At 42.1% G+C, this 12,333-nt stretch overlaps 1 protein-coding gene across 1 annotated transcript in view; it reads right to left on the bottom strand.

The window, feature by feature from the left end:
* CARD11 (caspase recruitment domain family member 11) overlaps positions 1-12,333 on the bottom strand; it is a 64,749-nt gene that overhangs the window by 43,651 nt on the left and 8,765 nt on the right. The window contains exon 2 of the mRNA XM_064153653.1: positions 12,175-12,300. Within this exon, the coding sequence (XP_064009723.1) occupies positions 12,175-12,187 (13 nt within the window). The 5' untranslated portion in view covers positions 12,188-12,300. The remainder of the gene's footprint in view (positions 1-12,174; positions 12,301-12,333) is intronic.

Genomic DNA, 12,333 nt, shown 5'->3' with positions numbered 1-12,333 from the left:
TTTATCTTTTCTTTCTCTTTTTTCAAAGCTGGTAAGTTCAGCCTTGCAGAATCCATCCTGCTGACTCAACCAACTGAGCCAAAACCCCTAACTGAGCTCATAAAAATCTATTTAAAAAAGGTCCAATGATTTTATTTGCCAATCATAAATATGAAATTTAATTAGCATCTCACTGCTAACGAAGTCACCATGGAAGACGAGGCTGAGAAATTAGGCTCAGGGATGGAACAACAAGCATAAAACAAAGCTACTGCTACACTGGAGCCAGTTTAACTCCTGCTTTCTGTCCTGGTAGGGCATAAATCCTGCTAGGCTAGTTTAACTCTTGCTCTCCTCCTCCTGTTGTGGGGTCCAAGAGTCGAGTTAGATGAGAAAACAATAAGGGTTTGGCCTCAGCAAAGCCTTGAGGGCTCTAGGGGGCTTAGCACCATGTGTCAGGTGTTTGTGCTGCCCTCAATCACAGAATAGAATCATAGAATCAACCAGGCTGGAAGAGACCTCCAAGATCATCCAGACCAATCTAGCACCCAGCCCTATCCAGTCAACTAGACCATGGCACTAAGAGCCTCATCCAGTCTTCTCTTGAACACCTCCTGGGACGGTGACTCAATGTGCCTGCGCAGTCAAATGAAGCATGAAGCTTTGAATTCACTGGCCAGAACAAGGATGCTAGTGCCTACTGGCCAGTTTGATTTTCAAAATGAAGCATTTAAAGGGGGATGATTTAGAAAACCTCACCTTTCTGCATTCAGCCTTTCTCTGCATTCAGCCCTCCTGCCTCTCACTGTTTGTGGCTCGTTAAAGGCAGCCACGTGTATGAAGCTCATACCCGCCAGCTTAGCAGCTCAGCAGCATCTCCTTCCTCTGCCTGGGATATTTTATATTTTACCCTGGGATCATTATTCTGAGTTTGAAAGTCTCTTTGACACAAGAGACTTACTCAGGGACCAAAGTGTCATGAGTACATCTGCTGGAGCGAATGCCAAGACTCCATAAGCATAGTTAGAATTTTTCCTGGTTTTGTGTTACTATTTTCCAAGTTCTGATTGTTGAAACTGTTTAATCCTGTGCAATTACTTCCTGTCGACTCAAAATCCAAGGAATCTCAGGGAGTTTTCCTGATTTTTGAATATTAATTAAAATCAATATGCACACAGAAATTAATATTCATATTTAATAACAGTTATTAATGTCCAATAAGCTTTCCTCTACTCAGGTTTCAGATCTTTTCAGAGTTATGTGCTGTATTTACATAGTTCCTTCTTTAATTGCAAGGCACTTCCATCTTCTATGGCAGCAATTACTCCAGCACGATACAGCATCATGCAAAATCTCAAGTAACAACAGATGAGGCTCACTCCAGATTAGAAACAGAAGTGATACAGAGCAAGTTGGATCTGAATTTAAAATCCTATTTTGTTGTGAGCTACCCAGGTCAGCAAGTGTTTCAAATCCTATAAAAGCAATACACTCATCAACTGAGGAAAGGACTCACATTGTTCTCCAGGGTACTGCAAACAGCAGAAAGATTAAAGGATTTTTTTTTGAAGGAAGCATATGGAGAATTTTAAAAGCCTCTTTAAAACAGGCAGCATGTCCAGCCCTTCCATCATTAGCACTCCTAGAATATGTGTCCTAGGTTGCCATCACCACTGATGTTGGCACTACTGAGTGAAATTCTCTCTATAGAGAGTGACCTCTAACATCTTATAGAGAGTGACCTCTAACATCTTTTCTCCAGAGTTCTAGAGAGGACAGGAGCTCTTGATCTGTCTTTGCCCACCTGTGCCTGTGTGAGAGGGTTACATGAGAATATTTCCCTGCACAGCAATGCAGATGGTTACCTGGAGTGAAGGCAGGGACAGATGTTTCCCACTGTTGCTCCATGACATGCCAGAGTGAGGGAGCACAAAATACAGACCACCACAGAGGAGAGGACTTGGTGAGAAATGGGCAAGTGCTGTGGGAGAGCTCTTACAGGACTGATGAACTAGAGTGGGCAAGTACCGTGGGAGAGCTCTTAAAGGACTGATGAACTACAGTAACCACAAACTCTACTTTCTCCTTATAGTCACACTGAAATTGTTCACAGCAAGTTAGTGTGGGAGGAAGTGTTTACAAGACCTGTCCTGAGAGTCAGTAATTATTAATAATTCCTGGATAGCTAGAAAAGCTTTTGGAGTAACTGCATGTGGGCATGCCCCTTGGTTGCTGCACTGACAATATTCTCTAGGGTAAAAGGGCCTTGGTTACCTATGGGTGGGAAACTTTTGAATTCTTGTACACTTCCTGATGTGACTTGAAAGCTGGAAACACTCAAGAATGTGGTCACAGCATTATGAAAGCTTTGCAACGTGACAAAGCCAGCTCTTCTGCATTATCAGTAATGGAAACCAGAAGTTATACATCAAGCAGTGTTCTGTGTAGCAAGCAATTTGGGAACAGTGAAGCTCTCTTGGATGCTGTCAGGCTAATTTCGTCTTGATGATCTCATAATGCTTTAAAATTACTGTTCAGTTTTCAGGATAGCCACTGGTGAGTGCAGCAGTGTTTGCAAACCAGTTGTAAGGATCAGCAGAGCAAGTAAATGATGCTCACATATCCATGTTCCCAAATCCAAGGGCACAGTCTACAGGTCCTGATGAACATGTCCAGAGAAGGGTGATGAAGCTGGTGAGAGGCCTGGAGCACAGCCTTGTGAGAAGAGGCTGAGGGAGCTGGGGGTGTGCAGCCTGCAGAAGAGGAGGCTCAGGGGGGAGCTCATTGCTTCTACAACGACCTGAAGGGAGGCTGTAGCCAGGTGGGGTTGGTCTCTTCTGACAGGCAAGCAGCAACAGAACAAGGGGACACAGTCTCAAGAGGTCTAGGCTGGATGTTAGGAGGAAGTTCTTGACAGAGAGAGTGACTGGCATTGGAATGGGCTGCCCAGGGAGGTGGTGGCATTGGAATGGGTTGCCCAGGGAGGTGTTCAAGAAAGGACTGAATGAGGCACTTAGTGCCATGGTCTAGTTGATTGGACAGGGCTGGGTGCTAGGTTGGACTGGATGATCTTTGAGGTCTCTTCCAACCTGGCTGATTCTATGTACAATCAGCTGTGCTGCCATACCTAGAGCATCATCCTCTATCTTTCATCTGAAAGCCTTCTACTAGAAGCAACAGTCTATATTCTGGTGAAAGGCTCTTTAGAAACAGTTCATTTCCTAAATTCTGTCTTTACTTTCCTCTTTACAAACAGCAGGAAAAAACGTTGGCTTGGAGAAAGCAAAATTATGGCAGGAGAGCCATACACCTTATTTTCACATCCTGATTGTTTTCCTCCCCTACAATTAGCCCTTCCTGTTTTAGTACCCCTGTCTGCCTGGAGGTAAGGAAGCTATGAAAAGGGAGGAAGCTAAGAGAAGGAAGGAAGCTATGAGAATGAAAGAAGCTACGAGAGGGAAGGTTGATATTTCACCTTTTCTAGGCTTCATGTTGTCTTTTAAAATATATTTAATATATAAAAATTAATGCTAAAAAATTCACCAAGAGCCCAATTTACCTATGTTCTGCTTTCAAAAGTGATAAAAATACACAGAAGCCTGCATTCTCATGAACTGACAGGAGATTAAGGATTCAGTTCTGACAACTTTGGGAGTTTTACAACTTTTAGAAGTCATAAGAGTCCTTAGCCTAATCCTGGGTGCTTGTTCCTGCTCCTCAGTGCAGGAAGGTGGTCCAGTGGAAAATAAAATTAATTTATTGCATGGTTAAGTTTCAGCTGGATCAATTTCTTCATCCAGCTCATCACATTACTCTGCAAATGCTTGTGTCAACAGGGCACAAAGGTACATGCAAGAGCAGCAAGTGGCCAAAGCCAGCTCTTCAGCAGGGCTGCTGCTAGATGTGCAGCCACAGAAGCTGGAGCTGTTCAGGCATTTTTGGAATGCTGTCCCAGATGACTCAGTGAGTCAGCAGTTGCAGTGAATCTGAAAGAAAAACAGATACACTGCAACCTTCAGAGATTACTTCCTAGAACTGTCCCACAAATTCAACGATTTTTTTAATCACTAGAAATAGAAATCTTGTCAGAAAGAGAAAATTCAGCAAAGTTCTACAGAGCATTAATTGTACTGAGTTGAAATCTGACCTAAAAGGAATCATAGAATCATAGAATCAACCAGGTTGGAAGAGACCTCCAAGATCATCCAGTCCAACCTATCACCCTGCCCTATCCAATCAACTAGACCATGGCACTAAGTGCCTCATCCAGTCTTTTCTTGAAGACCCCCAGGGATGGTGCCTCCACCACCTCCCTGGGCAGCCCATTCCAATGCCAATCACTCTCTCTGTGAAGAACTTCTTCCTAATATCCAGCCTATACCTACCCTGGCACAACTTGAGACTGTGTCCCCTTGTTCTATTGCTGCTTGCCTGGGAGAAGAGGAAATAATTATAAGAAGCAGCAACAACAAAAAAAGTGGTTTAGAAACAGAATTTTGCCACTTTCTTTCCTCTGATAACCTTTACTCAAAATGGAAGGCCAAAAATGTCTAAAGTCACAATCAATTTTTATTTTGCCCAGCTTCATATCTATCAGGAGAATTTTATACTGCTGTTGTGCTTGCAATAGCAAACAGCCCCAGCGCTGAGGTGTTACTGTCAAGACTGACTTGGCAAGCACTGGTGATTGTAAAAACAGCTGGTGGAGGAGGTGAATCGTAGAGTTGAGGTGAGCTGAGTGAGGACTAACAACTTTCTTCAAACCAAAATGCACAGTCCCTTTTGCCTTCAGCAGAGTGGAGATGTCAATCTCTAAATCAGACTTATCCCAGTTTCAATTTCTTTGTTTCTTTTCAATATTTATAATGTCATCCACTCTAGCAAGAGAAATACAGGGTGGGAATGAAACTTTCTCACTCCATGGTCTGAGGAGATGAAGTGGATAGCTCTGGTGAAGTCTCCTTTCAAAGAATAAAGCAGGTTTAAAACAATAACCAAATGCTCCTTTTGGATTCTTCTGTGCAAACTTTTAGCACTTAGCCACAAAGATGCCATTTCTTTTCAGGGCAGAACGGTCCATCTGGTGACTCTTAACCCACATCCAACCTTCAGAAAGCTCCATTCACTGTGTTTTTCTCTGGAGCAAATAAGGATTGCTGGTTTGGGCAGCAGACTGCCTCCTCTTGGACTTATGTAAGACTAAATTCATGGCAGAACAAATGTCTGGTCCGAGATTACAGAGTTCCCTGCCTCCACGTGAGTGGTGAAGGAATGTGAGACGCAGCCCACTTCTAGACACGTAGGGTGTAATACAGAATGCCAGGATGTGGCATTGCACAGCCCACAGAGTCTGACTCTCTGATCTAACTCTTTACAGCAGCTCTACATACAGGACCAGAGGACCAATTTTGGACCACGTTGTCTGAAACAAAGTGCAACAACCTGAGCAACCTGTACCATTGCAGCCAGAGCTATGTATTAAGCATCTCCACAGAAGAAAAAGAAGTGGAAGAATCTCCCAGATCAAAATATGCTTTAGTTAGTGATGTCTAGAAACCTTGCTAAAGAAAATAGCCTATCTCTGCCTTTCCTCTAATCCTTTTTTTTCCCCTTTGCTGTGCTTGATGCATTGATTCATTTCCCTTAGGTTCAGTCACAAACTGGAGGGAACAGTTACCTTCTGTTCTAGAGTATGCTGTATAGAGAGAAGGTTGTTCCTTATCCACTCACCTGCTGACACTACCGTATATGGGATGGCAATGAGAACCAGAGAGGAAGAGGAAAGGAGATACTAACTAAACAAGTGAGGCCAATCAGACAAACAAGTCAGACTGAACGTAGAGAGAACATGAGATGTCCTCCAAGGACCAAAATAGCAGTAACAAACCACCTCCTGCCTTTTCTCACGTTCTTTCCTCACAGTAGTTGAATGTTCAAATTGTATTTACTGCTCCATCCCTTTGTGCAGAGACTTTGCTCAGGTTTCATTGCATAAAGTTCTAACTTGTATCAGGGCCTCATAATCGTCACAGCCTTCAACATGTCAACAAATTCAGTCTTAGACTTACTATTTCCCAATTGTTCTTTGCAGGTAACATAGTTCAGTCCTTCCTGATACCATATTCTCACATGGCTTCTAAAATAACTAGAGAGCCAAACCATCCTCTCCCAGGTGTTCAAGCCTGGTTGTTCAGCCAGTCAAGGAAAATGCTGTGGACAGCATTTAATCCAGCAAAACTGCCTGGCTACTGCTTTCACTATCAATGTGGGCAAGCCACAATAACACCATCCTGCAGCATAACACTCCATATGAAGATGCCCAGGTATCACTTTTCCTTCAGACCACAGACTGGCAGATTAAAAAACAACTGATTCAGTGTTTCCAGCCTTACAGGAAATGTAATACTCCTTCACTTGTTTCTAACAACTAAAGCAGAAGAAAACCACACTCTTGTCTGTCCTACACACAAAAGCTGAAAGGTGTTTTGTTTCATACCTCATTGATATCTTTTATGCTATAAATGGAGAGAATAAAAGACAGATGGAACTTAAATCTTCTACAATAAACCATCTTAGTCTTGGGTCTTCCTGAAAGATATGTAACTGGAAATACATGAACATGTTACTGAAAGGATGAGACATACCCAAAGTCCTCAACAATTAAAGACTGAGAAGTATTCTTCCCCTCAACTATAAAAAAACAGAGCTCACTTTCAGACTTGTTTTGGTAGGAACTGTGAAGAGTAGAGAAGTCTTATCTTAAGCTTGTATTTTTTTTTGGTCCAGGGGAAAATAAGCTCAGTAATAGTAACAAAGGTGGGAAAAAAAATAAGGACTGTTATAATTAGTCTGACGACCTCACTATGTCACACTAAACTACAGAACAGCAACTACTTTGACACGGGGCTCAGAGACATAGTTTAGTAGTGGACTTGGCAGTGATGGATTAATGATTTGACTCAGTGATCTTAAGGGTCTTTTCCAACCTAAATAATGCTCTGTTTCAGAAAAGCCCCAAAACAGATGCAGGCAGCAGCAGTAGCTGGACAGACACTGTGACTTGGTCTTGTAAAAGACAGGGATGCACCAGGGGACTTCAGAGAGGATCCATGGCAAAGTGCAACCAGAGAGGACGCATTCTTTTAAACACAGACTTGATGCAACAGACCAGTTTGGGCAGTGAATTGTAAATGTGGCTTGTATTTTCACTGGGATGTTAAAAGCCAAAAGTCATCAGATGATCTCATAAATGTGATAATCTTTCAGTCCATTATCAAGGTGAAAAGATTCCATCAGCAGTCACACTGCGCTTTGGAAATGAAGTGCACTTGGTGCAATCCTTAGGAAAAGAGTTGAAGCAACCTTTAGGTGTTTTCCCAGTTTGCTCAGGATTCAGAATTCAGAGAGGCAAATGTTCCAAACGTTTCTTTAATGGTGTTTCGAACCCTGGAGGAACTTGCTTTTGTGCTCAGATACATTAAATGTGTGCATCAACCTATTAAACACATTCAGTACCGATTTCAAGTACGCACACAGCTAGATTAGAAATGTTTATACACATATAGAGCTGTAAAAAATGAAGTGGAAACAATCCATTAGCTGCTAATGAGAACCATATATGCATTGCTAGCATGCAGCTTTTTCTACATGCAAATGGAAGAAAATATTTATCCCATTTTAAACAAAACCTCAGATTTACTCCTCAGCTCCTCAATTACAACCTGAGAAAGATTTGCCAGCAAACAGCCAGCACGCAGGAGGCAAGTGGGAATCTTTCCCTGGGTTACGCCAAAGCTCTGTTCCTCCCCTGAACTACAAAAACTAGAGCTGACTTTCAGATTTGGGCAAATAACAAGTATCTTTGTGTAAGGCCAAACTGGCCTCAGGGACCAGAACAAACATATCTGTTAATACTACACAATGTTTCTTTACACAGACAAATTCACTGAGGCAACAATTACTACAAATAATATCACACACACAGCTGTGCATCCATTCATTCTTCTGACAAAATCAGAACGTTACAGCATTTTGTTTGACATTTCTGATAGATTTCCACTGAGATTTGACAAATTTCTCTTTCCTCTTGAGCTGCTAAACAGACTCACTGAAGTAGACAGCATTAGAAAGCAATGCCCCATACAGCACTGAGGACTAACCTAAGAAGCATGGTTTTTTTGCTACACGTTCATCAGTGATAGGAGACAATGCACAACATGTTGCCAACTTTTGGTGTTGATAGTACTTTCATGAGCTGTAAAAAAACCCAACCCTGTGTGTTTGCCTTTTGTATAAAAAACTACAAAGGCTGGACTCACTGCTAAAATGGTAAACACATGCCCTGTGGATCATTAAGCCTGTGAATTCACGGTACTCACAAACTATCACCATTCCAAGAGGCTAAATATTTGGTAGAGGATTATGAAGGAAGAGAGGTCTTCGAAAATCAAAGTTCAGAAAAGACCTTTATGTTTAACTAAAGTTAATGTGAAAACCTCCAGCCAAGGAGTAATCCGCTACCTGCAGCTGAGCCACGCCATGATGGGGCATATGGTTTGTCAAATTGCACTTTAAACAGACTGGCACTGTCCTCTTCTCTTGCCTGAGAGGAGCAAAAGTGAGAGAGTAATAGAGGGAGAGAATAGTCACTAAAGAAGTAGAGAGAAAGAAGCTTTTATCACTCTTTGGATGCATGCCACGGAGACCAATTATGTACATTTGACAGCAACCATTATAATTCCAGAGTCCTTGAACAAATCACAAGCAGAAAGGTTACCTGCCTGAAAATGTTCATTGCCATTAAATAACTGACCCAGACTATGGGGTGAAGGCAACACTTTAGAGAGGGTTTGAGGGAAGGGAGGAGACAGAGAATCTTACAACATGCACACCTGAGAAAACCCCATCAGTTGCTATGAACAAGGAATTGCAGATTCACTGCAGCTGCTGTACGCTCAGCAAAACTGACAGTGTTCTGAGAAAGCAAATCCTGCAGACAGCAGTGACAAGAAACCAGTACAAAACTTGACTAAACTTGGTGAAGTTTATGGCTTTACCCTCCAGTCTGAAAGTCACAAAACCTGGGCCCATATTCTTTGTTCTTGAAAGTTTAGATGGCTCTGGAGGCTACTTACAAAGAAAGCTGCCATGGGTCAAATTTCACCATCAGTTACAGAACCTTAATGACCACATCTGAGTAAAACATTCATATTTCATGACAGATGTATTTCAATATCAAAGAGAGAGTGGAGGCATCTGCTAAAAAGTAGGCAGCTTGCTCTGTCTTGGATATTACAGGCATAACACTGGAAGAAATAAGGATCTCTATAAACTTCATCCTCTGAGAGAAATTTTCCCATATAGCTGATTACAAACGTCACCAAGGAACAACAGATAAAACAAGGTCATGTGGCATATCACAATTGGATTTCCTTGGCATAATTCAATTATTTGGGGTGCATCCTTCTACAAAAGGTTCATGTTGCCTTTAAGATATAAGCAGTCAGATGGTTCTCTTCTCACCCATGTTGAGTTTGTTTTTCTTGCAGCTCAGAGCTCAATCTAACTGGAAGAAACTATTCACATAAGAACAGGGAGTCAAATGTGGCTCTGAATTTCTGTTCTGGGGTCGGCCCTCTCAATATAGCAATTTGCTGGGTAGAATGGAGAATTTCCAGCCTCTTTCCAGCTGAAATTTCTCCTCTGCCAGACATGTGGCTCAAGAAATTAGCCATACACACAAAACCCATTTCTGGCTCCTGGTCTTACAGCTGTCATAGCCCAGCTTTGACAATGCCCCTTTTTAACTCAACATACAGCAAGCTGTCAGGAAGAAAAAGAAAAAGAAGAGAGGGAGGGAGAGAGAGAAAGAAGAGATGTTGTCTCAGCCAATTTATTTCTGGGGGACATCAAGACCTTACAAAAAGAATGAGTAGCAGAGACAGAATACTGAAAAAAACAAAGCACAAAATCATCATACAAGATTTGCAAGATGACTAAAAGGAACACAAGTACTTTTCACATCACAAGATGAGTTGTAACAGAGTAAGAAAGAGTCATATTAGACCTGTGTGTATGAAATGAACATCTCTTATTTCATTATTCTAGGCTTGTGGACTTTTCAGAGATCCAAAAGACAAAGATATTTTAATGTACCTACTTCTGTATTCAGAAGAGAATGCTCACAGCTCAAAGGCCACTGCTTGCCAGCTCTGAATCAGAAAGGATATATTATAATTGCAAACATAAAATTTAAACTCCTTTCACTCATAAGGAGATGGACAATTTGAGGGAGCAGGATAGATCTCTTAGAGAATTCTCCCACATAATAATTTTCTTATTAATGCAGCTGAGTTTAATAAGCGATCCTTATTCAGTTCCCAAAAGCCCACATCGGAGCCTCCCTGGAAATAAATCCTCAGTCTCAATAGTCCTGCTTAAGAAGGTGAGGTGAAAGGCTTTATGAGAGAAAATATTCTTATTTGTCATATCTGGCTTAAAGCTTACAAACTTAATCAAGGAATAATACCACATATTGTCCTTGGATGCAGCTTTTAGCCGTGCCTGATCTTGGTGACTCACCAGTGTAACTGGTGTAAAAGAAAGGAACTGTTTTCAGATTCTACAGTCAAAGAAACTCCAGCTACAGCATTAGAGCTGAGAACCTCTACCTCTGAGATGTGAAATCCCATAGGAATCAACAGGACAAAAACTATGCCAGCACAAGGCCAAAAGTTCTGCTGTAGGGCAAGAAGCTTAAAGCTTTCTTAAGTTTAATAAAAAGGCTTATGATCAACTAGAACTATTTTACAGTTTTGCAAAGACATGGATTATGCTCTCCTCTTTCTTTTACCTACTCTCAGTCCTATCACTAAGCTCTTACTCTGCTGCAGCCTGCACACTCTGCAAAGGGAAGAGGAGCTAAAACTGTAATACTTCCTCCAGGTCCCCTACAGGTACTCAGTGGGGATGCTAAGACAGAGGAGAGTAAGACCATCTGCACAAGTAGTTCCTCCCAATATGAATGCAAAATCAAGACAAAAACAAAGAGAGAAACTTAGTGAGGAGTTGAGGCCAGGAATTTAGAAAGAGTGGGATGACAGAAAGAGAAGGGACAGAAGAGAGTCAGGGCAGGCTGTGCTTGTGGAGAGGCAACACCACTGTGTTAGAGTGTTAGAATGGTGTGTTAGAGGTGTTAGGAAATTCTGTTTGTGAGACAGAAAGAAAGAGACCGAATTCGAGTCTGAGAACTGGAAGGAAGTTGTGCAAATGTAAAAGTTCTGTATTTTGGAATGCATCCCCAAACCTGTCAATATGCAAATCCTGCACACATAAGGGGCAGACAGGAAAGCAACATACATGTGGAAGGATGATTTAGTGGAGAGGCAACACCACTGTGTGCGCAGAATGAACTCTGCAGGCCAGCAGTGTATGCTGTGGGCATGGGAAACTGGATGGAGCAGGAAGTAGGAGTCATGTAAGAAGCTAGAGAAGCAGAGGGAAAGAGGAACACAGAGAAGGAACTGACAGAGGGGAAGGAGAGAAAGATTAAGAACGTGGGCGAGGATGCACAGTCTACTGCACAGGCAAGAAAGAGAAAGTGGAAAGAAAGGGAAGGAATGGACAAGGGAAACATTTGTTACTTAGAAAATGTGTTTGATGAAAACCAGCCTCACAAAGATGATGAAAAAATAAGAAATACATTAGGGTTGAGATTGAATAAAGGAAGTGATAAGAGCAAATTAAAAGGGAAAAAAAAATAAAGACTCTATTAGTTAGCAGAAACCATAAATTCCCTGACAAGAGATTTAAAGAAAAGCAAGGGCACCACACACTATGGGTAGAATCAGAAATTCCCTAGGTACCAGAGCTGATGATCAGTGCTTTCATCTCCCCAGTCTAGATCCCCATGTCAGCTCCTTCCCAGCGCACCCTGCCTCTAAGAACGCGTCTGTACCTCCAGCTGCAGCCTGTTTATCTCGCTGACCCCGAGCTCCATGTACCAATGCGTGCAAAGTACACAGAGACCTGTTGAGAGCAAGGAGGGTGCAGACACAATCATTTTCAAAGAAATCTACTCTTGAAAATGAACACAAAAAAAGGGTGAAAGGTGAAAGTGGAACTTGTAGCGATTAAAGTCAAGTGCTGTCCTAGCCAGCAGTGAGGTGGAGCTGATTCGACAGCTGCTTTCCTTACCTTGGGTGCTCATGAGTGACCGGGCTGTCTTGCTGCAGCTGCTGCACGCTGAAACTCTCTATCTTGCCTCCATGCAATTGTCAGTGTCTCTCTGGGAGTCTCAGAAAGGTTATTTGTGCTTTGCAGCTGTTTAAAAGTAAAGGAAACAGAAGGAGTAAA

This window comes from Pogoniulus pusillus, chromosome 13 (genome assembly GCF_015220805.1).
Source record: "Pogoniulus pusillus isolate bPogPus1 chromosome 13, bPogPus1.pri, whole genome shotgun sequence".
In the NCBI taxonomy this organism is placed as follows: Eukaryota; Metazoa; Chordata; class Aves; order Piciformes; family Lybiidae; genus Pogoniulus; species Pogoniulus pusillus.
The sequence above is the reverse complement of the archived record's forward strand: the minus strand, read 5'-3'. Positions and strand labels throughout refer to the sequence as shown.